This window comes from Hemiscyllium ocellatum, chromosome 22, assembly GCF_020745735.1.
Source record: "Hemiscyllium ocellatum isolate sHemOce1 chromosome 22, sHemOce1.pat.X.cur, whole genome shotgun sequence".
In the NCBI taxonomy this organism is placed as follows: domain Eukaryota; kingdom Metazoa; phylum Chordata; class Chondrichthyes; order Orectolobiformes; family Hemiscylliidae; genus Hemiscyllium; species Hemiscyllium ocellatum.
The window spans coordinates 48,359,411-48,385,666 of NC_083422.1; the positions used below are offsets into that span (position 1 = coordinate 48,359,411).

Sequence of the window (26,256 nt, forward strand, 5' to 3'; positions counted from 1 at the left end):
CAGGGTTCTGTGACTGGAAGAGATTCCAGAAATAGGGAAGGGTGTGGCCATGGAGTGATGTAAAAATAAGAACAAGAACGTTAAAATCCAGATGTTGTTGACTGGGAACCAACGTAGGCAGGTTGGCACAGGGAGACAGTTCAGCAGGTGCATTTAAGGCCAAAGGACTTAGGATGGCCACAAGTTTACAAAGGATAGAATGTGGAAACCAGCCAAGATGCACTAGAATGCTTGGGTCTGGAGGTAAAAAGGACATGGTTGAGGGTTTCAGACACAGATGAAGTGAGACGGAGGTGAAACTGGACAATATTGTGGAGGTGAAAATAGGCAGTGTGTGATGGCCTAACTACAAATTTCAAAGTTCATGTTGGTTCAAATGTTTCTGCTGATTCTTTCACAGGATGTGGGTGTTGCTGGCAAGATCGGTATTTGCAAGGTTTGTAGCTCAGGTTGAGGTTTAGGGTTTAGGTTTGCTTGCTGAGCTGTAGGTTTGATATCCAGATGTTTCATTACCTGGCTAGGTAACATCATCAGTGGCGACCTCCAAGTGTAGCGAAGCTGTTGTCTCCTGCTTTCTATTTATATCTTTCTCCTGGGTGGGGTTCCTGGGGTTTGTGATGATGTCATTTCCTGTTCATTTTCTGAGGGGTTGATAGATGGCATCTAGATCTAGATTGGTATTTATCAGCCATCCTTAGTCAGCCTTGAGTAAATGGTGGAAGCTGCCTTCTTGAACCACAGCAATCCATGTAGGGATAACTACAATGCTGTTCAGGGAAGAGCTCTCAAATTTTGATCAGTGATACTGAAGTAATCTAATCTAACTGTGACACATTTCCAAGTCAGGATGGTATGTAACTTGGGTGAGAACTTGGCATGTATCTGCTGGTCTTGTTTTCCTGGGTGATACACTGATGGGAAACAATTGTCAAAGAAGCCTTCATGACTTACTGCAGCGCATATTACACATGGTATATTCTGGTGCCACTGTGCATTAGTGGTGGAGGGTGTGAATGTTTGTGCACGTGATACCAATCAATTGGGCTGATTTGATGTCAAATTCATGAGTGTTGTTGAAACTGAACTCACCCAGGCAAGTAGAGGGTGTACCATCACGGTCCTGACTTGTGATTAATAAACAATGGACAGGCTTTGGGAAATCAGGAATTAATTTAACCTCTACAAAATCCCTAGCCTCTGACTTGTATGTATATATATTTATATGGCTAGTTCAGTCAATGATAACTCCCAGGCTATTGACTCTCTCTTGTTGAAGATGGTCATTGCCTGGCATTTGTGTGGTACAATTGTTGCTTGCTGTTTATTAGTTAGTGCCTGAATATTGTACAGGTCTTGCATATGAACATGAATATTTTCAGCATCTGATGATTCGCAACATGTGACTGCAATGTTGTGAACGAAATGGCTTAATCTCAGACACTTGCTCTGGAAAGGGGTGGAAGCAGTAGTTCGGGAGTAGAGTTTGGAATTGGAATCAAAGTCTTCATGATGCTTATTTTAAGAAAGTTTCCATTCATCTTGTTGCATAGGCAATGGGAAGGACAACAAATGCTGGCCTAGCCAGTGATGCCCATAGCCCTCAAAAAACAATTTGTAAAGCAGTCTGATAATCTATCAATGATAGAGGAATCAAAAGCAGTGATTCTGAGGTGTTGTCAACATACATACGAAAAGTAATGCTGGTCATTTGGATAAAAATGTCTCAGAGGGACAGCGCGTAAATCAGAACTAGAAGAGAATAAATCAAAGGTAGAAGCAGAAGAAAGAGAAACCATTGTAAGTGATTCACTGCTAGAATTAGATAAGGATGGAACCAGGTGAGAGCATTCCCTCCCAGGCTGATGATAATGGAGAAGTGTTGGAAGAGTATGGTGTAGTTGCTGTGTCAGTACGACAAGTCACAGTCACTCAGAATGTCATTGCTGAGAAGCATTTCAGTACTGAGGCAGGGGCAGGATCCCGACAGGAGGGATTCAAAGACTGAATTCCAGGAAATATGAGGATGGATCTGGGGTCAGCAATGTGGTTAAGGACCTTGGTGAGAAATGGGACATTGGAGGTGGGACACTAGTTTGCAAACTGCAAGAGTCAAGAGTTGGTTTTGTGAACAGGGAGTGAGTTTGGCAGGTTAAGAGAGAGGGACAACAATCTGAAGACAGAAGTGTTTACAATATTGGCAAACAGGGGCACTATAAGGGGGAAAAAAAAGTGAGGTCTGCAGATGCTGGAGATCAGAGCTGAAAATGTGTTGCTGGTTAAAGCACAGCAGGTCAGGCAGCATCCAAGGAACAGGAAATTCGACGTTTCGGGCCAGAGCCCTTCATCAGGAATGAGGAGAGGGTGCCAGGCAGGCTAAGATAAAAGGTAGGGAGGAGGGACTTGGGGGAGGGGCGATGGAGATGTGATAGGTGGAAGGAGGTCAAGGTGAGGGTGATAGGCTGGAGTGGGGTGGGGGCAGAGAGGTCAGGAAGAGGATTGCAGGTTAGGAGGGTGGTGCTGAGTTCAAGGGAATCGACTGAGACAAGGTGGGGGGAGGGGAAAATGAGGAAACTGGAGAAATCTGAGTTCATCCCTTGTGGTTGGAGGGTTGCCAGGCGGAAGATGAGGCGCTCTTCCTCCAACCGTCGTGTTGTTATGTTCGGCTATAAGGGGAAGTCAGGTGACAAGGATCGAGGGAACATGAGGCAGGTGTAATGGACAGGTTGAGCTCAGAGGAGAGAATAGGGAACCTAGAGAAGAATGTCAATTCAGGGCTGGGTGGTTGGTTGTGGGGGTGAGGGGTGGATGAGTTGAAGGGAGTTTGGTCAGGAGGGTGAGTGTGAGGTAAGGACATGGCTGAGTCAGGTGATTGGGCTGTCTCAATTTTAGTCATAAGGAAACTCCATGAGCTCTTCACACTTGTTATTGGAGGTGAGGCTGATGGGGTCACAGTGAGGTCGAAGTGGGGTCAGATGTAAGGAGTTTAACAAGGCAGTTTACAAGCCAGGCTTATTTTTGCATATCCCTAGGGTGAACCTAGAACAATGGACAGTTTGTGCAGATATGTGCAGAGTTGGATAATGTTTCAAAAGGCCATGCTATTTTCAGACTAAGATTGGATCATTGGGATCCCAGAAATGAATGCACATATTCTCTGTGGGAACTAGAGATTCTCTTGGTACAATTCCAAACATTCAAATGAGCTGATTTGATCTAGAAATCTAATCACAAAGTCAATATACAGAATGGAAGTGGGCTGGTGCTCTGCTCGCTCATAGCCACTGAAGAATGTTTCCACATATGTTCAGTCTCCAAATCCTTGGACATCGAGAGGACCCTGGAACACCCCTGGGCAGATTGGCAACAGCCGATGTCTCTCAGAAAGTGCGTGCTGTTCCTCTCCACTCTGCCAAATTATATCCAGGAATGAATCAAATGAGAGATCCTTGCAAGAAGAGGGAGAGAAAAAAAAATATTGCTCCAAACTGAAGTTTTGAGGTACTGATATTTTAGTAGGTGCACTCTGCTCCCCACCCCTCGAAAGACAGAAACAGGTCTAGTGGCACTGAAATAGGTCCCCAGGTGGTTGCACCTTTCCTCAGAAGACTCACACAGTCTCACACAGAGGCCTTCCCCTATATCACATGACCTTAGGAACATTCATTAGGAAATGTAACAGCCATGGTACAGTGGGTAGAAGCTCATGGGTTCAAGTCACACTCCAGAGATGTGTGTGTCCAAAATTACGGCCTGTGCAGTAGTGAGGGAGCTTCATACTTCCAGGAGAGGTGTCATCTCTTGGGAAGAGATGTTAAACTGAGGTTGCACCATCTCTTTCAAGTCATGCTCAGTGTCCTGGAGCGACTATACATCCCTCAATCAACATGACTGAAATCAAATGATCTGCTTGGTGACCACACTTTTATTTCGTGATTTTGACATCTCGTGCCTCACATTTCAAAAACAGTGGTTATGGTTTAAAAATACTTCATTGAATGTATTTGCACTTTGGGATATCCTGAGGTCCTGAATGGTGCTATAGAAATGCAAGTTCTATCTTTCCTGGTTTTTCCCTCAGTCCTTTGCACTAATTGGTTTCATTATAGATGTTACTAAATATTAATCAACTTCAGCCTATTGCTTGATTCCAGTAGATTTATCATATTCCCCCCACTCTCATTCCCTACTTAACACACAAAAAAGATCAGTATGTGGTTTAAGTACCTGACACCCAATTTCAAACAGCAGGGTGTAGGCAGCCTTCAGGCTTTTGTTAAAGGTATATAGGTCTTCCAGTCCAGTTAAACTTGTAGGGTCAAAGTAAATATTCTGAAAGGCAAATGAAAACACATACAGAGTTAATGTGTATTATTCAGAACTGTCTCCTCGTTCCCTATGTGCATCCTAATACCTACCTCTCTGCTGTAGGCAACATTGGAATCAAAATCCCCAGGATGAAGACCACAATGCCAGCAAAAAGTCAGGAACCTTACGCATCGTTTGAAGATCTTTCTGTGGTCAAGAGCAATTTTTCTTGGTCTTCCAAATCCTGGAATGTAATTAATAATTTCATTTCATTCATTTATTGCTTGGTACAGCCCTCTTACGAAAGTGTGATGTGTGACCCCAGTATTTCCGGCGTCATCACAAAGATACTTGAATTAAATCATTAAGTCCCCAATATACCTGCCTGATGAAATCAAGTTAACAGAAAAGACAAAGTTCCTGTACTGATCAAGAACCAATACATATTGCAAATAAAAATATTTGAATCACAGATAAACAAAAATATGAATTATCAAGTTGAAATCATAATATTCTTTTTGAACACAGACACTGACCAACAATGGGTAACGTACAAAATACTGGGGAAACACAGCATCAGTCCATAGGATTTGATGAGATGTTCCTTTTGCTTCCCAAGATCTTCTGTTCTCTGATCTCCTTCTTCAGAATCCTTAACATTTTCCAAAGAGGTACAGAGTAAACTAATTATAAAGTTTCTTAGTTACTGGTTAAAGGCAACTGCTTATAACAACCTGATGGAGAAAATAACTGGCTTTCTTCAGGCTTCAGTTTACTTTTATTGCAGAGAGATAAGAGACACAGAGCATGCTCCTTCAGCAGTTCATAGGCTTCTCTCCCTCCATCGTAAACAGCTAAGCAATTCACCTGGCCAATAGCCAATCTGAGAGTTCTTGTCTGACTGATGTTTTCCTGAATCCACAACTGGTCATATTTACACAATCCAGTCAACAATCTGTTGCTAGATGAATCTCATTATGCGCAGACATCCTGGTGCCATGGTGTCTTTCCTCTCCTCTTCCACTGCTGTCAAAGCAACAGTGTAAACACAACTCACAATGAGTTCCAGCAATTTCTTTTTAAATGTGCAGCAATTCCCAACATAGTCCCTGGGTTTTTTTTAAATAGTCTTTTTCTCATTTATAATCACAATCAAAAATGAAGAAAAATAAGATCCAGTCTTTGCACTGCAGTAAGCTACTATCTGTGATAGCTGAAGTTATGCACTGTGTACTTTGTCAAACTACCCTGTAACCCCAAATTATTTCCAATAAAAACTGAAAAAGAAAAGATGGAGAAACTCAGCAGGTTTGGCAGTATCTCTGGAGAGAGAAACAGAGGTAATGATAAAACCACAGGTGCTTAAAAAGGGTCACTGGACTCAAAACATTAACTCTATTTTCTTTCCAGGCCTGCTGAGTATCTCCAATAATTTCTGTCTTTGTTTAAGAATAAAACAGTTCTTTGCTTTCTTCTGCAACATTTTCTTTGTTCACTTCAGGTTTCTAGCACAGCAGACATTTATTAACCCATAGCTATGGGACCAGGAATGTGCTGGTTGATCAAGCGGTACGCATTATCAATATAAAACACACAGAGTAACAGAACGCATCCCTATCACTGTATTATTTTATTTACAACATAAGTCACTGAAATAATAATGCAACTTTGCCTTAATTGAAACTTACTGGAAGGCAGCATTCTCACTCGCAAACTCAACTTACTACTTGGACATCACGGAGACTGCGGTAATGTAGTAAATTTCCTGTATATCAGCTATATAATTTTTGGTGGCATTTTGAGTGTCGGTTCATAAGGTGCTGGTTAAAACAAAGTTTGCTGTCGCTGCAATTATTTTACTTTTGTTTCTGGATTGCTTTGTTACCCAAACTATTCCTGTTTGATCCACTTGGACCTTGTGTGAACCCACATTTCCAAGTTTTCATTCTAAACAGGAAAGCCAATTTTGCATCTGCCCCAAGGTTGGAAAAAGGAATAGACAGAAATTGGGGGAAAACAAGCAAAGGTGAAAGTCTTTAAACTGGGGACTGTACTTGTTTAAAAAGAATCATTTAGCATCTTACCAATCACAGGTCTATCCTGTGTTAAATAAAGTATTGATCCGGTGCGGTCACACATCACAGCATAAGGCATAAGCATGGTCGCATTCGGCCGCAGTCTCAAGAAGTTCTGGAGTCTCTTCTGCCAGTCTGAGAGAACTGACACCTGGGAACAGAAAGGTGCAGATTAAGATATGTTCAAATCAACATTAATCAGAGGCAGATCCTGAACAATTGTGCAAGTTAACTCTTATCAATCAAATATATACAAACACATGCATTTTTTGGATTGTGTCTTGGTGACTTCTTCTTTTGCAAAATAAACTCATGTTCTGTTGTTTAATACTTCTGCAGCCTCGTGTGAATATGTACCAGTGACTAACCACCTTGTTAAGAAATTGCAGAGAATTAAATATCCAATCTATTCAGTCATTCTGGGTTTCTTTCCAGGATCTGACTTGTCCAGTATTACCATCAGTGGGGATCATAATAAATTCCAAGCAATAAAAGAACTCACTTGTTCAAAAGGACCCTGACCATATTCAAGAAAAAAAGTCCAAATCTCCACCATCCAGAATCCCCAGGATTATACAGTGGCAGACAAATCCCATCCATACTGAACCCCAGACCAACTCAGTGTCAGACCTGTCCACACTAGTACTGTACCTCAATGTTATACAATGGAAGACTCATCCTCAACAGTACTATACCCCAGTGTTATACATGACAGACCTCTCCCACTACAATACTCCAGAGTTATACAGTTGACAGAGCTGTCCCCACCAGTACCGTGCCCTAGTGTTACTGAGTGGCAGACCTATCCCCTCCAATACTGTATCCTAGGGTTAGACAGTGGCAGACCAGTCTCCACCAGTATTGTACCTCAGTGTTACAGTGACAGACCTGTCCCAATCAGTTCTGCTGCCCAGTATTATACATTGACAAACCTGTCCCTACCAGTATTGTGTCACAGGGTTAGACAGTGACAGACCTGTCCTCACTAGTATTGTACCCTTTGTGGCATGACAGGCTTGTCCCCACTTGTCCTGTAACCCAGTGTTACAGTTATAAACCTCTTCCCACTTGTGTGCCTGAGTCTTATAGTGTCAGACCTGTTCCCACCAGCATTGTACCCCAGTGTTAGTTACATATCCCCGTTCACACCAGCACAGTATCCCAGTTTTACACAGTAACAGTCTTGTCTCACCAGTACTGTGACCCACCGTTATGCCTGATCCGATAATTAAAAATCAACAATGATTGCTGCAATTAGTAGCTTCTCATTTTCTTTACACCAACGAGCTAGCATTGCACCTCTCTGAAATCCTGGTTGCATTAGAGATTATTATTTCTGTAATCCTCTAAACACTCTGTAATTACAATGAGCTCCCAAACAGCCGAACTGCTGTTGGAATAGAATGATCAATATCTGCTACTTTTCCAGTCTCTGCCTTGCTACAGCTTCAGTCCCCAAATGAATACAAGAAGGATGAGCCCAATATCCTGAGCAGAGTGTGACAGCCAGTTTACATGCTAATGATCACCATTAATACTAGTGAGAAAATATAAATCTCTAACTACAGCCAGAGACTGGCTGAACTGTGCCGGGTGTGTGTCAGAGATCCCACTTCACCGGGTGTTGTATGGATGAAAGGCAGGGTTCTAATTTATCCTGGTTAAGGAATTACTGGAGGCTGCAGCTAAATCTAGATGAATGACTTCAATGTTGAGTAAGGTAAGCTTTATTAGCTATGAATGATTTTTAAACAGGGAGGAGTTTTTTTTTATTTTCTGTCGCTGTTTCTCTCTTCCATTCAGAAGTGCCTAACTCTTGTTGGGAGCTCTCGTCGAATCTCCTGCTCCTTGGATGCTGCCTGACCTGCTGCGCTTTTCCAGCAACACATTTTCAGCTCTCCATTGAACCCCACCCAACTCCTGTATCACCCACAGTCTCACTCAACCATCAGGAATTCATCCTAACTGATCAGTACATCAGAGTGGACAGTGAGTATCAGCAAACTATTAGACAAAACATCGGAAAGTAACTTGCTGCAGAGAAGAAGGCTATTTGGCCCACTGATTCCATGCTAGGTCTCCATGGAGCAATCCAGGTCGACATGCCGACCTGTGGATCCTGCAGCATTGCAGAATCATTTCCAACAAGGACTTGTATAATTTTTATTTGAAAGCATGGATTGTTTCCATCTGCACCACCTTGTGGGAAAGAAGATCCTGGTCATTACCACTCCATGACCATGGTACACAGAAAGTCTTTTGGGCTTGACAGCGGCATCCAAGAATTGGAACTTCCCACATAAATGAGGAATATGGCATTGGAACTTTTTCGCTGATGTGATGCCAGATTCATACGCTGTCCATCCTAATGACTGTGAATCTTACCAAATGGCATGTCCCTTAGGTTGTTTACAATAGGCAGACTACTGATCATATTTAATCAGTCTGTGCTTGAAGGACTCAGAAATAATGTCCAACATTACGTAGGATCCTGCAATTTCACAGCACTTGCTGAACAATCAGAATATCAGAACAGTTTGCAATGAGGCTCAATTGCTTGCTACATTTATCTATAAACTCGTATAGAGGACCTGTCCTCTGCAAGAAAAAGGGATGTTTCCAGGCACAGCAAGATTTTTTTGAATCAAATAAAAAAAGTGTAGGCAACAATTCTTTCTTGGTCCTTAGTCAACTGACCAACTAATCAGCACCCTTTTGACAGCAGTGTAAACTGTCACTCTCTTTGAGTTTCTCAAAGTTTGACTCTTGATTAGTAATACAGAAATTTTACATTAGTTTTGTTATGATTTAGGTTGACGGATACACTGAGTCTTTTTTACCCCAGCTCAACACTGATTGTCATAATTTTTAAAATTTAACCAGGGTGGTGAAATGGCTGATTATATAGATCTTAGATTGGTTTGGTATTCAGAGCAGGTAAAAACAATGACTGCAGACGCTGGAAACCAGATTCTGGATTAGTGGTGCTGGAAGAGCACAGCAGTTCAGGCAGCATCTGAGGATCAGTAAAATCGACGTTTCGGGCAAAAGCCCTTCATCAGGAATAAAGGCAGAGAGCCTGAAGTGTGGAGAGATAAGGTAGGGGAGTGTGTGGGTGGGGAGAAAGTAGCATAAAGTACAATGGGTGAGTGGGGGAGAGTGGAGTGGATAGGTGGAAAAGAAGATAGGCAGGAGAGACAAGTCATGGGGACAGTGCTGAGCTGGAAGTTTGGAACTAAGGTGAGGTGGGGGAAGGGGAAATGAGGAAACTTGAAATCCACATTGATGCCCTGGGGTTGAAGTGTTCCGAGGCGGAAGATGAGGCATTCTTCCTCCAGGTGTCTGGTGGTGAGGGAGCGGCGGTGAAGGAGGCCCAGGACCTCCATGTCCTCGGCAGAGTGGGAGGGGGAGTTGAAATGTTGGGCCACAGGATGGTGTGGTTGATTGGTGTGGGTGTCCCAGAGATGTTCCCTAAAGTGCCCAGTTTGGAGGCGCCCAGTCTCCCCAATGTAGAGGAGACTGCATCAGGAGTAACGGATACAATAAATGATATTAGTGGAGTTGCAGGTAAAACGTTGATTTAGAGCCTTGGGTGGAGGTGAGGGAGGAGGTGTGGGCGCAGGTTTTGCATTTCCTGCGATGGCAGAGGAAGGTGCCAGGATGGGAGAGTGGGTTGTAGGGGGGGCGTGGACCTGACCAGGTAGTCACGGAGGGAACGGTCTTTGCAGAAGGTGGAAAGGGGTGGGGAGGGAAATATATCCCTGGTGGTGGGGTCTTTTTGGAGGTGGCGGAAATGTCGGCGGATGATTTGGTTTATGCGAAGGTTGGTAGGGTGGAAGGTGAGCACCAGGGGCGTTCTGTCCTTGTTATGGTTGGAGGGGTGGGGTCTGAGGGCTGAGGTGCGGATGTGGACGAGGTGCATTGGAGGGCATCTTTAACCACATGGGAAGGGAAATTGCGGTCTCTAAAGAAGGAGGCCATCTGGTTTTTCTGTGGTGGAACTGGTCCTCCTGGGAACAGATGAGGCAGAGGAATTGTGAATACGGGATGGCATTTTTCCAGGGTGGGAAAAGGTATAATCCAGGTAGCTGTGGGAGTCGGTGGGTTTGTAAAAAATGTCAGTGTCAAGTCGGTCGTCATTAATGTAGATAGAGCGGTCCAAGAAGGGGATGGAGGTATCAGAGATGGTCCAGGTAAATTTAAGGTCAGGGTGGAATGTGTTGGTGAAGTTGATGAATTGCTCAACCTCCTCGCGGGAGCACGAGGTGGCGCCAATGCAGACATCGATGTAGCGGAGGAAGAGGTGGGGAGTGGTGCCGGTGTAATGATGGCAGATCAACTGTTCTACGTAGCCAAAGAGACAGGTCTAGCTGGGGGCCATACGTGTGCCCACGGCTACCCCCTTGGTCTGGAGGAAGTGGGAGGATTTGAAGGAGAAATTGTTAAGGGTTTGACCAGTTCAGCCAAACGAATGAGAGTGTCGGTGCAAGTGACGTCAGGAGAGGAAAAAACGGAGGGCTTGGAGGCCCTGGTCATGTCTTCCTGTTTGTCCTATGTAGTGATTTGTGCAGTCCTTGCATAGGATTTTGTACAGTTCGGAAATGCTCTTGATGTATAGTAACGTGGCTAGTCCTTTGTGTTGCGGCATGTCCTCGTTCCGTTGTCAACAGCATTTCCGAACTGACAGCCAGACTACTGCAACCACTAGGACTCATAACAGCACACAAACCAACAGCCAGCCACTCTCAGACAACAACTCACCAGAACGAAGGACCTGATACCCAGCATGAGCAAAACCAATGAAATGTACAAAATCCCATGCAAGGACTATACAAAACACTACATAGGACAAACAGGAAGACAGCTAATGATCCGCATCCATGAACACCAACTAGCCACGAAATACACGACCAGCTATCCTTAGTAGCCACACACACAGATGACAAGCAACATAAATTCGATTGGGACAACACTACTATTCTAGGACAAGCCAAACAGAGAACAGCCAGGGAATTCCTAGAGGCATGGCACTCATCCACAGATTCAAATCAATAAGCACATCAACCTGGACCCAATATACCAACCACTGCAACGGACAGCTGAAACTGACAACCGGAAGCGGCAGATTCAAACCACTACAAATGCCGGAGGAAAGATCACAGAAGCGCTTCACAGAAGGCTCCCAAGCACTGAGGATGTCACCTAGACAGGGGACAAAACGTCTGCACCACAAATTCCCAGCTCGGCGAACAGAACCACAACAACGAGCACCCGAGCTACAAATCTTCTCCCAAACTATGTATTAAATTCATTGATGGGTGGATGGAGGGGGATGAAGGATTGTGAAAGTAAGCTCGGAGGCGGAGGCAGCAGAAGAAGTGTTCGATGTCACGGCGTGTATTAATTCAGAGCAACCAAGCTGGGTTTCTTCCCTCAACAAAGAAAACTAGCTTATTAAAATAACATTTACTCAAACAAACATGCAAAAGTACACAGATATATGTGATTTATATTCAAACATCCCAAACTTAAGATGAGTCAATTATGGGTAACAGACAAGCTATGATCGAACACTGGACCCATTAAACAGCAAATACAATCTAGACAGATCCCACAGATTTCTCAGCAACTCTCTCCCTGCATGTCACTTCTTTTCTAATGTTAATGAAGCTGTGGGTCATCAATTCTCATCAAAATTTCATGAGCGTTTCAATTGCTCACTTTGACTATCTGGTCTTGAAACTCCTTCAAGAACTGCTCTTTCATAAATTACCTCAATCCTGCTAATAACCTAAATTTCACCTTCCTTTCCTGGGTTTCCTCTCTCCTGGATTCTGGAAACTGCACTCCAATGCTTACTCACTGCATTCCAATGCTTACTCACAGACACAACTCCAGCTTTTCACAAGCAGAGAGTTTCACCATCATTCCTCCTGGAATTATTTCCAGAAGCTCTAAACTGCCTCAGGTGCATGAAGCAACCAATTGGTTGAACCAAATGAAGAACGCCCCAACTGCTTGCTGGTTTCATTCACTCTTGCTAACAGCGATACTGAACTATTGATGGCACATGGCTTCCTTCAAGCTCCTACAGTTCCCAGGATTTGGGCCCTAACTTCAACACTTAGCTGCAACTACTGAACATCGTAGAACATCTTGCCGGAGTTCCTTCTGTACAAACTATCCAGCTGCTCTTGATTTCTCACTGGGTCCCAACTATACTATTGATTATGCATCTACTAACTCCTGGAACATCTTCCTAAATTCCAACAACTGCATAGCACCAGCATCCCTAAGTCATCTCTTCAGCAGCAATTCTTTTCAGCATGGATCCAGCATCTGTCTCTATCTTAAAAGTCCAACTGTTCTTGAGTGACTGAGTAGCCTATTGAAAAGTTTGCAACAAGCTCCACCCCTATTGGTAGGCAGAATTGAAGACTGAAACCAAAAGTGAAACTCTAGTATGGCGAACCCTTGGAACTGTCTGTTTCTTGATTGCGACAATGTTCACCAATAGCTGGTACCCAAAAGAAATAATGCATACAAGCAAAAGGAATTCATCACATTGCTCCTTGCTCCTCTCCATCATTAACCTAACCTACAGTACGATGATTCCTTTGACACAAATGTTTCCCCAAATGTTCCACTTGGCACACTTTGTTTCCTCCAGCGATGTCACTTCTTCGGAAATCTGACATCGGATTTAAAACGTTAACTCTTTTGTTCTCTCAACAGAAGCTGCTAGATCTTCGAATTTCTCCAGTATTTTCTGTTCTTACTCCAGCATGCCTAGACTGCCCAGGAACACACAGATCAAGGTCGCTCCCCTGAAAACATTTCAGAAATTCTTCTCCCTCTTTATCCTTTAATCTAACATTATTCCAATTGATACTTGGGTAATTAAAACCCCAAGTATCAGCACTCAACACTTGAACATCTCTGTGATTTATAGAATTCCCCAAATAGCATGATCTTGTCTAATTTCTTTTTCAACTGAAACCAAATGGACTCTGTTCTTGACGAAGGACTTCTCTTCCAATACTATAATGTATTGCCAAATAAATTCTGTCATAAACTCTCCATTCTCCTCTCTCTATTTCAAAACTATGTACATTAAATGCAAAGGCGTCACCTTTGTAAGCCATATTTCCATTGCTACCATTGATGTTGACCCTAAACAATTTGTGTTTGTAGCTCATCAACCTTATTAACCAAACTTGTGTACTTATGTACACTCATTGTAATCCTCTCTTAGTATTCCTGTCTTTCTTAATCCATCCCTACCTGATATCCTACTATCTTCTTGAGTACTGCCCAACACTCTCTTTATGCACCTTTTTCATCTTTCCTACTTGCCCATTTGACACCCACCCCAAACCCTCAACATTGATCCAGTCTTCGAGGTATAACTTGTCCTTTTTGAGTAAATATCTTTTGTTCCAAAACTGATCCCAATTTCTCAAGAATCTAAAGCCCTCCATCCTGCCTAAAGCTTCAAGTCACACATAATTTTGACTCTGGTTAGCACGTGGCACTGGGAATAATCAAGGGATTCTGGGATTCACAGATAAGGCATATTGCATTCACTCTGATGAATGTAAATACACACATGTACATATGCATGCACGCACGCACACTAATGGATACACAAGTGAACAAACACACGCACACGTACAAGCATGTACAGTCATATGTACGCTAATACATAAACATACCAATACACACATATGCATTCACATACACATGCTTACACACACACACACATTCATTCGTATGCACATTCTTTCACAGACATACAGTCATTCGTGTACACAAATGCATATGCATACACAAATATGTATACACATAAATAGAGGCATGTTCACACATTTGTCAGAAGGCTGAACAAACTCCAATCATTCCCACATTTTTTTGGCTGTTCTAGAACTAACCTGGAAGAATCTACCATCTTGACTCAGACAGGAATCAAACTTCCCCCGTGCATAGGATTGAAACTGGGAACTTGGATCCTGTTTAGTTTATTACCATAAACTACCCATTATCTCCTGATCTAACTCACCCATCAAGCAAAGGGAAAGCTTAAAGAAATGTATTCAAAAGTAACAACAGACCTTTTTCATCATCAGAAGTTGCCGTGTTGTCTTGTCCTTCACTCGGAACCAGTTGCTCCCCAAATGTTGGACTACATGAAAGTCCACACAAGGCCAGTAGTAACTGATGTTTCCGTGTTTGGCTGGCCTGAGTGCCAGCCTGGCTCCATCTCGCTGACAGGAGGAAATACAAAGGTCAGGTGTACAGAACAACCACCGGAACCCTCACATCTAACAGAGCCATCTCAGCTATATAGCAGCTTGAAGAAAGGAGAGAACCTCTACACTGAACTTCACAACCTCAATATGTTCCAAAGCATTTCACAATCAGGAAACTACAATTTGAAGTGTAGTCATTAGTCTAAAAATGTGTGGTTACTTGCTATGCAAACAACAACATGATAATGATCAGATCATCCACTTTTTGTGATGCTGTTGAGGTTCAAATGTTGGTCAGGACACTAGGATGAGCTCTCCTCGTCTTTCCTATGACTGTACTCCACCTGAAAGGACAGATTAGTCCTCGTTTAAACACCTTGTCTGAAAGATTGCACCTCCAATGCTGCAGCACTCCAATAGTAGCAACACTGAGATTTTACTGGCTCTAGGAGTGTCAGTCTGAACATATCCTGGCGGGAGCTCAAACCTATTGGTTCAGGGACCAAAGTGTTATCCATTGAGTCAACAACGGTTACAGGGAGTGATCACGCTTTACTTCACACCCCTTGGGGTGGCACTTTGCTTCAGCTTATCCACCACTTGTTGAAACACTGGCCCCACCACACACAAAGGTCATCATACTCTCTAAACTTAAATTTGACAGAGGCAATGTACAAGGAACAAGTATAAATGACCAAGTTGTGAAGTAACAGTGATAGACATACAGAAAATAGAAATAGGAGTACACCATTCAGCTCTTTTGAGACTGCTCGCCATTCATTACCATCATGGCTAACAATGGACTGTTCCTGCTTTTTCCCCATTTCTTTTGATCTCTTTAAGTTCAAGAGCTATACCCAAATCCTTCTTGAAATCATACATTGTTTTAGGCTCAGTTGCTTTCTGTAGTAGTGAATTTCACAGGCTCACCACTCTCTGGGTGAAGAAATTTCTCCTCATCTCAGTCCCAAATGGTTTAACCCATATTCTTAAACGGTGACGCTGGTTCTGGCTCTGGACTCGCCCGCCATCTGGAACATACTTTGTGCATCTACTCTTGCTTCGCCATGCGAGAAGTTTATACATTTCTATGAGATTTCCCACTCCTTCCTCTGAACTTCAGCAAACATATTCCTCATGAATTCAACCTCTCCTCATATGTTAAACCTGCCATTCAGGGATCAGCCTGGTAAAACTTTGCTACACTCTCTCTACCGCAAGCACATCCTTCCTCAGAAAACAGAATAAAAAGTGCATCCAATATTCTAGGTGTGATCTCACAAAAGGTGCTGTATAATTGCGGCAAGCATGGTTCTCAATAAGGAATCAGCCACTTACCATGGTAACAATCACCCTGTCCACAAGGTTCTCCCTCTCTTGATTTGACAGGACAAGTCCTGAATCCAACAAGTCAAAATACTGACCATTTTCCAAAAAGGCCTCAATGAATGTTTGTCTTAACTCATCCAGAACTTGAGTGGTGAGTTCCCTGCTAAGCCTGTAGGAGGCTATTGCAATGGAGTTCCTGATGAATGGGTTAGATAAACAGAGAGGCTGATTGTTCTTCCTCTTCGTGGTCTCTTCTTGCTGTGATGCCTTGTATTCTCTCAATAAGCTGGGTGTGTCAGGCCAGTCTGAATGGACCACGTCTGCTAATGATTGTGACATCGAGTCATTGCTGTTTTCTTGACTGGCCAAATCCCCAGAAAATGTAGATGGTAAATCCTGGGATTCACAAACTTCCTCTGTCCCTCCAACTGGCTTTTTATTTGGATCAGTGTACAGGTCGACTCCATCGCAGTCACCTGCTTCAAAATATAAATCCTCCTCGTTTTCTCCCACCAACCAACCTTCAAACTTGGGAGCGGAGGAGAAAATCCCAGCACTCTCAGGCTCCTTGGTGAAGCTTTCATTCTGGTTGGACTCAGTCTCAGAGGTGGGCACTTGCACAAGTTCCCTGTCACCACAGTCCATGGTGTTGTCATGTCTGGCCCCATTTAACTGTCCTCCTGAACCTTGTACATTCCCAGCACTGAGACTGCCTTTTACCAGACCAGGGTTGGGACTTGTCCCTAAACTGAAGGGTATTGTGCTGGATGCTAAGCTCTTGACAAAGCCGGTGCCTCGACTAGGTGTCTCTTCGTATTGAGTCTTTGAAGAGCCGTGGCCAGTGGGACTGTGATGGATTTTGTAGTCACTCGATCGGATAGAGTGTATTGGAACAGCTTCTGTGTAAATGCAGGGTCTACATGAGAAAGTGTACTTGAATTTGCAGTCTGCCTGTGACCCAGTCTCACTGATGGGATGGGTGGTCACACAGGGGTGACTCTGCAGCCCACCAGAGGGCACAAGCTGAGCCGTGAGATCTATGTCACTCTCGGTAGCAATCAGAGACTCAGTTTCTGTGGGGAGCTTAGTTTCTCCACTGCTGACAGAAATCATATCCCTGTTGGAAAAGTAGGCAGGCATTAGATTCACTGCTGATGAAGGGCTTATGCCCGAAACGTCGAATTTCCTGTTCCTTGGATGCTGCCTGACCTGCTGTGCTTTAACCAGCAACACATTTTCAACATTAGATTCACTGCATCAGTTATAGGGGTGTAGATTTGCTCGCTGAGCTGTAGGTTTGATATCCAGACGTTTCATTACCTGACTAGGTAATATCATCAGTGGCGACCTCCAAGTGAAGTGAAGCTATTGTCTCCTGCTTTCTATTTATATCTTTCTCCTGGATGGGGTTCCTGGGGTTTGTGGTGATGTCATTTCCTGTTCATTTTCTGAGGGGTTGATAGATGGTATCTAGATCTGTGTGTTTGTTTACGGCGTTTGGTTGAAGTGCCAAGCCTCTAGGAATTCTCTGGCATGTCTTTGCTTAGCCTTTCCCGGTCGAAATGGTGTTTTTTTCATCCGTGTGTAGGGCTACAAGGGAGAGAGGGTCGTGTCTTTTTGTGGCTAGCTGGTGTTCATGTTTCCTGGTGACTAATTTTCTTCCTGTTTGTCCTACATAGTATTTGTGGCAGTCATTGCATGAATTTTGTAGATGAGGTTGGTTTTGTCCATGGGTTGTACTGAGTCTTTTAAGTTTGTTAAGTTTTTGTTTGAGAGCATTGGTGGGTTTGTGTGCTACTAGGATTCCAAGGGATCTTAGTAGCCTGACCGTCATTTCTAAAACTTCTTTGATGTATGGTAAGGTGGTTAGGGTTTCTGGCTGTGTTTGGTCTGCTTGTCGTGGTTTGTTCTTGAGGAATCTGCGGACTGTATTCTTGGAGTATCCGTTCTTCTTGAATACGTTGTATAGGTAGTTTTCCTCTGTTTTCCGAAGTTCGGCTGTGCTGCAGTGTGTGGTGGCTCGTTGGAATAGTGTTCTGATACAGCTTTGTTTGTGTGTGTTGGGATGGTTGCTGGTGTAGTTAAGTGTTTGGTCAGTGTTTGTCGGTTTTCTGTATACGCAGGTTTTTAGTCCTCTGTTGTCCTTTCTGTGACGTCCAGGAATGCGAGTTTGTTGTTGGTTTCTTCCTCCTTGGTGAACTTTATGCCTTTGAGGCATAAAGTTGCAATGAGCCACCACCACACACTGCAGCACAGACAAACTTCAGAAAACAGAGGAGAACCACCTATACAACGTATTCAAGAAGAACGGATACTCAAAAAATACAGTGCGCAGATTCCTCAAGAACAAACCACGACAAGCAAACCAAACACAGCCAGAAACCCTAACCACCTTACCATACATCAAAGAAGTTTCAGAAATAAAGTCAGACGATTAAGACCCCTCGGAATCCTAGTAGCACACAAACCCACCAACACCCTCAAACATAAACTAACAAACTTAAAAGACTCAGTACAACCCATGGTCAAAACCAACGTCATCTACAAAATTCCATGCAAGGACTGCCACAAACACTACTACGTAGGACAAACAGGAAGAAAGTTAGCCACCAGGAAACATGAACACCAGCTAGCCACAAAAAGACACAACCATCTCTCCGTCGTAGCCTTACACACAGATGAAAAAAAAACACCATTTTGACTGGGACACCACATCTATCCTGGTACAAGCTAAGCAAAGACATGCCAGAGCAAAGAATTCCTAGAGGCTTGGCATTCCAACCACAACGCCATAAACAAACACACAGATCAAGATGCCATCTATCAACCCCTCAGAAAACAAACAGGAAATGACATCACCACAAACCCCAGGAACCCCATCCAGGAGAAAGATATAAATAGAAAGCAGGAGACAACAGCTTCGCTTCACTTGGAGTCACCACTGATGATATTACCTAGACAGGTAATGAAACGTCTGGATATCAAACCTACAGCTCAGCGAGCAAATCTACACCCTAAACTTCAACCTGAGCTACAAACCTTGCAAAAATGCATCAGTTATGTTGAACGTGGAGTTTGATGAGAGGGAACAAAACGTTTCAATTTATATTTTGATGACTACTTATTCATTTGTAAAGATTAAGAGTATGAGAAGTGGTAACTGGAATTAAAGCATGTCACCTCCCTTTACAGTGTCCCAACAAACACTCCCAGGAAAAGTACACAGAGTAAAGCTCTGTCTCCACTGTCCACATCAAATATTCCCAGGCAGGTATAGCACAGGATTTGATACACAGCAAAGCTCCCTCTAAATTGTCCCCATCAAACCAGGATAGGTATACCAAGGGGTTAGATATAAATCAAAGGTTAATGTGTTTTAAACTTTAGTCTTCAGTGTCACCCCCTTACTTCTAAAGATGCAAATTCCAAATTCAGATCACTCCCAGATTCCCAGCAACCATCAGAATCTTCTGCAATGTTGGATTTGTCATTCAAAACAACAGTTAAACAAAGTCAGTTTATTAACTACTTTAAATGTTCAGAAGTATATTTTGATCTTTGAAACCAAACAAACTGACAGACAAGAACATCTGAAGAAATGCTCAGTTCAGAACGTACTCAAAAAATCCAGACTCATCTGTCTCTTCTGGACTCAGCAAGGATTGCTCTGAAAGGAAAAATAAGCAGAGTTTTACAGCTCCTCTCACAACTGCAATTAAAAAGAAAATAAAGAACTTTTATTTCTATCATGCCTTTTACATCTTTACAAAACTTCAAAGCACTTTTCAGCCAATTAATACTTTTGAAGTGTGGTCGCTACTGTAATGTCAGAAAGGAGGCAGCCAATTTGTACATAGCAAGTTCCTATAAGCAGTAATGGGATTAGGACCAGATAATCAGTCTCTGTGATATTGAAATATTGGTCATGGTACCATGACAAAATTCTCATTTCATATTCTGGAGCATTAGCCTTAATTTTACGTTAACTGCACACATATTCAGAAGTGCTGATTCAGATGCAAGAGTGATGGCACCTTTACAGAGTAGCTGCCACTCTCATCTTGCAAGACCCAGTAACCAAACTTAACCTGTCTCAAAGAATTGCTCTTCATTCCCTTCAACTTGCAGTGGATCCACTGTATCTGAAATAAGGGAATTCATCCTGACAGTACTTCTGATCTGTCGAGAAAGAGAACATCAGTGAATCTGTAGAATCATTTCAAATCTGTCACTATATCAAGCACAATGTTTGACACAAAACAACAGTTTGAATTCAACAACCCAGATTTCTCAATCTGCCTGCTCTACCCAGGATTTCTTACCCTCTCTCTTTAATTTATTTTCTTTCTCTACCACAGGTTTTCTCACTCCCTTTCTCCTGGGTTTTTTTTTCATTTTCTTTCAGTCTCTCTGGGGATTTTATCTTGCATTCTTGCTCTCTCTCCCTCCTCCTCCTCTCCACTACAGGTTTCCTCACTCATTCACTCTGAGTTTTTATTCTCTCTCAGGATTTCTTGCACTTTCTCTCTCCACCCAGGTTGGTTCTCTGTCTCTCGGTATTTTGTTTCTCCGGGCTTTCTCACTCACTCTCTCTCTCTCTCTCTGAGGTTTTCCTCTCTCTCTGTCCCAACAAGTTTTTAAGTTTCTCTCTCTCAGGGTTCTTTTCCTCTCTCTCTCTGTTTTCTCTTTCCCTCCCTCTGGGTTCTCTTTTTCTCTCATACTCACTCTGTTTTTTTCTCTCACAATTTTTTTTCTCTCACAATCACTCTCCCTGTTTTTGTCTCAGTTTGTTTTTTCTCACACTTACTGTTAGTTCTTTTACACTGATTTTCTCTCACACACCCACTTTCTCTGTTATCTCTCACACACACTTTCTCTCTGTTTTCTCTCTCACACACTCACTTTCTCTCTGTTTTCTCTCTCACACACTCACTTTTTCTCTTTTCTCTCACATACACACTTCCTCTGGTTTCTCACTCACTTTCTCTTTCTGTTTTTATTTCTCCCACTCACATTCTCTCTCTCTCTGTCCTCTAGGCCTCAGGCCTCGGCCTCCCGCTCTCTCTGTTCCGGGTTTTTCTCGACGACAGAGCGCGGGGCGGAGCGACCGAGTCCCGGCTTCCTGCTCCCGGGGGAAACCCCCGAGAATCGCCGCACTCCCCAACATCCCACCCCGAAAACACATCAATAACCCCAAATATAGCCCCCAAATCCTAAACCCCCTCAATAACCCCGAAAAAGCCACTTACTCTGAACCTCCTCCCAAAACAACTTAATAACCCCCAAAAATAGCCCCCAAATCTAAAAACCCTCCCCAAAACATTTCAATAATCCCAAAATAGCCCCTTATTCCCAACCCTTCTCCCGAAAACACCTTACTAACCCCATAACTAGCCCCTAAATCCGAACTGTCTCCTGAAAACACCTTAATAGCCACAAAACCCCAAAAAGCCACTCAATCTGAACCCCCAGCCAAAAACAACTTAATAACCCCAAAATTAGCCCCCAAATCCGAACACCCTCTCCAAAACACCTCAATAACCACAAAATAGCCCCTTATTCTGAACCCTCCTCCTGAAAATACCTTAATAACCACAACAATAGCCCCCAAATCCCAGACCCAGCTCCTGAAAACACCTGAATAACCTTGAAAAAGCCACATAATCTGGACCCACTCCCAAAAACAACTTAATAAACCCAAAAATAACCCCCAAATCCAAACGTCCTCCCAAAAAAAGCTCATACTTGATTGAGTTTTTTGAAGAAGTAACAAAGAGGATCGAGCGGTGGACACAATCTATACGGACATCAGTAAGGCATTCGACAAGGTTCTCCATGGGAGACTGGTTAGCAAAGTTAGATCTCATAGAATACAGGGAGAACTAGCCATTTGAATGTAGAACTGGCTCAAAGGTAGAAGACAGAGTGTGGTGGTGGAGGGTTGCTTTTCAGATTGGAGGCCTGTGACCATTAAAATGCCACAAGGATTGATGCTGGGTCCACTACTTTGCATCATTTATATAAATAATTTGGATTTGAGCATTAAAGTTATAATTAGTAAGTTTGCAGATGACACCAAAATTGAAGATATAGTGGACAGCGAAGAAGGTTACCTCAGACTACAAGGGGATCTTGATCAGATGGGCCAATAGGCTGAGAAGTGGCAGATGGAGTTTAATTTAGATAAATGTGAAGTGCTTCATTTTGAGAAAGTAAATCTTAGCAGGACTTATACACTTAATGGTAAGGTCCTAGGGAGTGTTGCTGAACAAAGAGACCTTGGAGTGCAGGTTCATAGCTCCTTTAAAGTGGGTCACAGGTAGATAGGATAGTGAAGAAGGCGTTTGGTATGCTTTTGATCAGAGTATTGAGTACTGGAATTGAGAGGTCATGTTGTGTCTGTACAGGTCATTAGTTAGGCCACTGTTGGAATATTGCGTGCAGTTCTGGTCATCTTCCTCTCGGAAAGATGTTTTGAAACTTGAAAGCGTTCAGAAAAGATTGACAAAGGTGTTGCCAGGGTTGGAGGATTTGAGCTAAGGGGAGAGGTTGAATAGGCTAGAGCTGTTTTCCCAGGAGCGTCGGAGGCTGAGAGATGACCTTATAGAGGTTTATAAAATCATGAGGGGCATGGATAGGATAAATAGACATAAGTCTTTTCCCTGGGGTGGGGGAGTCCAGAACGAGAGGGCATACGTTTAGGGTGAAAAGGGAAAGATGTAAAAGAGACCTAAGAGGAAATTTTTCCACGCAGAGGGTGGTATGTGTATGGATTGAGCTGCCAGAGGAAGTGGTGGAAGCTAGTACAATTACAAAATTTAAAAGACATCAGGTATATGAATGGGAAGGGTTTGGAGGGATATGGGCCAGGTGCTGGCAGGTGGGACTAAATTGGGTTGGGATATCTGGTTGGCATGGACGGTTTGGACCAAAGAGTCTGTTTCTCTGCTGTACATCTCTATGACTCTAATAACCCCAAAATAGCCCCTTACTCCAAACTCCACTTCCAAAAACACCTTAGTAACCCCAAGTATAGCCTCCAAATTGAATTGAATTGAATTTATTGTCATGTGTACCAAGGCCATTGAAAAGCTTTATCTTGCGAGCAATACAGGCAGATCACAGAGTTAAATAGCATTAATAGGTAAATAATAGGTAAACAGCAGCAAAAACCAAAACACAGGCACAGGCACATGCTAAGAGTTTGTGTCCATTCATCATTCTAACATCAGTAGGGTATGAACTGTTTCAAAACCAGCTGGTGCATTTGTGCAGGCTTCTGTACCTTCTCCCCGATGGTAGAAGTTGTAGAAAAGCATTGCCAGGGTGGAATGGATCTTTGAGAATACTGGCGACCTTTCCTTGACAGCAGGCCTGGTAGATGGATCCTCTAGATGGGAGGGTGTCCTTTGTGATTGTCCGGGCCGAGTTCACCACTCTCTGTAACTGTCTCCGATCTTGAATGGTACAGTTGCCATACCAGGTAGTGATATATCCAGACAGAATGCTCTCGATGGTGCACCTATAAAAGTTGGCAAGGGTATTCATCGTCATACCAAATTTTCTCGGCTGCATGAGGAAGAAGAGACATTGTTGGGCCTTTGTAACCAGTGCGTCCACATGAAGAGTCCAAGAAAGCTTGTTGTTGTTAACCACTCCCAGGAGCTTGACACTCCCTCCTCGTTCCACCTCTGTGCTGTTAATGTGTAGGGGGGCATGAGTAACATCCCACCGAAAGTCAATAATGAGTTCCTTGGTTTTCTGGCATTGAGAGCTAGGTTGTTCTCTGTGCACCATTTTTCCAGGTCTTCGGCCTCCCATTTGTAGTCTGTTTCGTCACAATGTGAGATTTGACTGACTATGGTGCCATCAGTGAACTTATAAATGGCATTAGGCTGGCATTTGACGACGCAGTCATGGGTATATAGTGAGTACAGTAGTGGGCTGAGTACACATACATGGGGGGCTCCAGTGTTGAGTGTTAGTGAGATGAAATATTGTCCACAATCTTCACTGATTGTGGCCTGTGGTCAGGAAATGGAAGATCCAGTTGCAGAGAGTGGGGCTTAGTCTGAGATCACTAAGTTTAGTAATCAGTCTCAAGGGGATAGTAGTATTGAAGGCTGAACTGTAGTCAATAAGTAGGAGCTGAAAATGTGTTGCTGGAAAAGTGCAGCAGGTCAGGCAGCATCCAACGAGCAGGAGAATCGATGTTACGGGCCATGGCAACACGACGCCTGGAGGAAGAGCACCTCATCTTCCGCCTAGGAACCCTCCAACCACAAGGGATGAATGCAGATTTCTCCATCTTCCTCATTTCCCCTCCCCCCACCTTATCTCAGTCCCAACCCTCGGACTCAGCACCGCCTTCTTAACCTGCAATCTTCTTCCCGACCTCTCCGCCCCCACCCCCCTCTCCAGCCTATCAGCCTCACCTTAACCTCCTTCCACCTATCGCATTTCCAACGCCCCTTCCCTAAATCCCCCCTCCCTACCTTTTATCTTAGCCACACCTTCCTCATTCCTGAAGAAGGGCTTATGCCCGAAATGTCGATTCTCCAGCTCCTTGGATGCTGCCTGACCTGCTGCGCTTTTCCAGCAACACATTTTTCAGCTCTGATCTCCAGCATCTGCAGTCCTCACTTTCTCCTAGCCAATAAATAGGATTTTTACATAGCTGTTTTTAATGTCAAGACGTTCCAGGGTGGAGTAAAGGGCGAGTGATTTGGCATCTGACGTGGATCTGTTGGTCCGATAGGCAAATTGGAATGGGTGAAGAGTAGTGGGGAGGCTGGAGTTGATTAATGCCATGACCAGCCTTTCAAAGCACTTCATGACGCATTTCATGACCACTGAAGTTAGGGCCACTGGGCGGTCATCATTGAGACATGCTGCATGAGCCTTCTTAGGCACAGGGATGATGTGCCTAAGCCAAACTCTCTTCCTAAAAATGTCTCAAAAACCCCAACAATAGCCCCCAAAGCTGAACCATCCTCCCCAAAACAGTTTAATAACCCCCAAATTAGCCCCTTAATCTGAACCCATCTCTTTAAAATACTTTAATACCACCAAAAATATTCCTCAAATCCAAACCCCCTCTCAAAACACCTTAATAATCCCCAAAATAGCCCCTATATCCGAAACACCTCCTGAAACACCTCAATAACCCCAAAAACCATTTAATCTGAACCCCTTCCAAAAGCACCTTAACTACCCCACAGGTAGTCCCCAAATCTAAACCCCTCTCCCAAAAACAACTTAATATCCCCAAAAATAGCCCCCAAATCCGAACCATCCTCCCAAATAACCACACAAAGAGCCCCCAAATCAAACCCACCTCCTAAAAACACCTTAATAACCCCATTCATTGCCCCAAATCTGAAGCCCCTCCTGTAAACACCTCAATAACCCCAAAGTAGCTGCTAAATCTGAACTCCCTCCCACAAACACCTTAATAACCCTAAAAAAAGCCCCTTAATCTGAACACCCCTCCCCAAAACACCTTAATAACCCCAAAAATAGCCCCTAATTCAACCCCCCCAAAAAAACCTTCATAATCCCAAAAAATAGCTACTTAATCTGAATGCCCCCTCCCAAAAACACCTTAATAATCCCAAAAATAGCTCCCATATCCATACTCCTCTCCCAAAACAAACTGCTTCAATAACCCAAAAATAGCCCCTAAATCCAAATCCCCCTTTCAAAAAATAACCCCTCAATAACTCCAAAACAATCCCCAACTCTCCTCAAGGGCCTGTGCTGACCTTCAGCTCCCCCTTCCTGAAATACCCCCTCAACCCTCAAACCTTACCTGCTCCCCCTTTCCCAAACCTCACCCCCACTACACTTTCTGAAAACCAAGTTTCCCCACCTTTTGTACAACTCCCAAAAAATCCCACCCCTCTCCCCCAAAGAATCTCCCAGCCTGCTCCACCCCTCTCCCCGACACCCCCAATACTCCATCTCCAAAACCAACACCTGACACGCACCCCAACATGTTCCAAATCCCAAACCATGAAACCTCAAGCAGCACCTCCCCAAGCAAAACACTCAACCACAACCTTAAACATACCCCAATAGCCACAAATCCTGACTCCCACAAGAATATCTCCCCCCACCACAAAATCCAATCCATGAATCCCCAAGCCCCTCATCCCAAATACAATCCTTACATCCTACCCCCACTGAAACACACAACACCACCATCCCCCCTGAAAACCTGGCATACTGCTCTGAGGAGTGCCTAAAGCCAAACCCAAAACCCCAACACATCCAACTATTAACCCAGAAAACCCCAG

The 26,256-nt window shown here is 43.6% G+C and overlaps 1 protein-coding gene and 1 long non-coding RNA gene across 3 annotated transcripts; both read right to left on the bottom strand.

Moving 5' to 3' along the window:
- Positions 1–3,150: 3,150 nt before the first annotated feature.
- Positions 3,151–16,953, bottom strand: LOC132826508 (uncharacterized). The gene is made up of 6 exons (XM_060842471.1): positions 15,968–16,953; positions 14,492–14,644; positions 6,390–6,531; positions 4,416–4,549; positions 4,225–4,329; positions 3,151–3,445 (listed from the first exon to the last, which is right to left on the bottom strand). The coding sequence occupies exons 1-6, from the start codon at positions 16,601–16,603 to the stop codon at positions 3,305–3,307; spliced, it is 1,311 nt and encodes a 436-aa protein (XP_060698454.1). The 5' UTR covers positions 16,604–16,953; the 3' UTR covers positions 3,151–3,304.
- A 2,535-nt stretch (positions 16,954–19,488) lies between these two features.
- LOC132826509 (uncharacterized) lies at positions 19,489–21,051 on the bottom strand. Of its 2 annotated transcripts, none has more exons than XR_009645885.1 (3): positions 20,972–21,051; positions 20,047–20,137; positions 19,489–19,625 (listed from the first exon to the last, which is right to left on the bottom strand). It is a non-coding gene; the product is annotated as an uncharacterized LOC132826509 (long non-coding RNA). The 2 variants fall into 2 exon arrangements; XR_009645886.1 differs by having other exon boundaries at positions 20,940–21,021.
- Between the last annotated feature and the right edge of the window lie 5,205 nt (positions 21,052–26,256).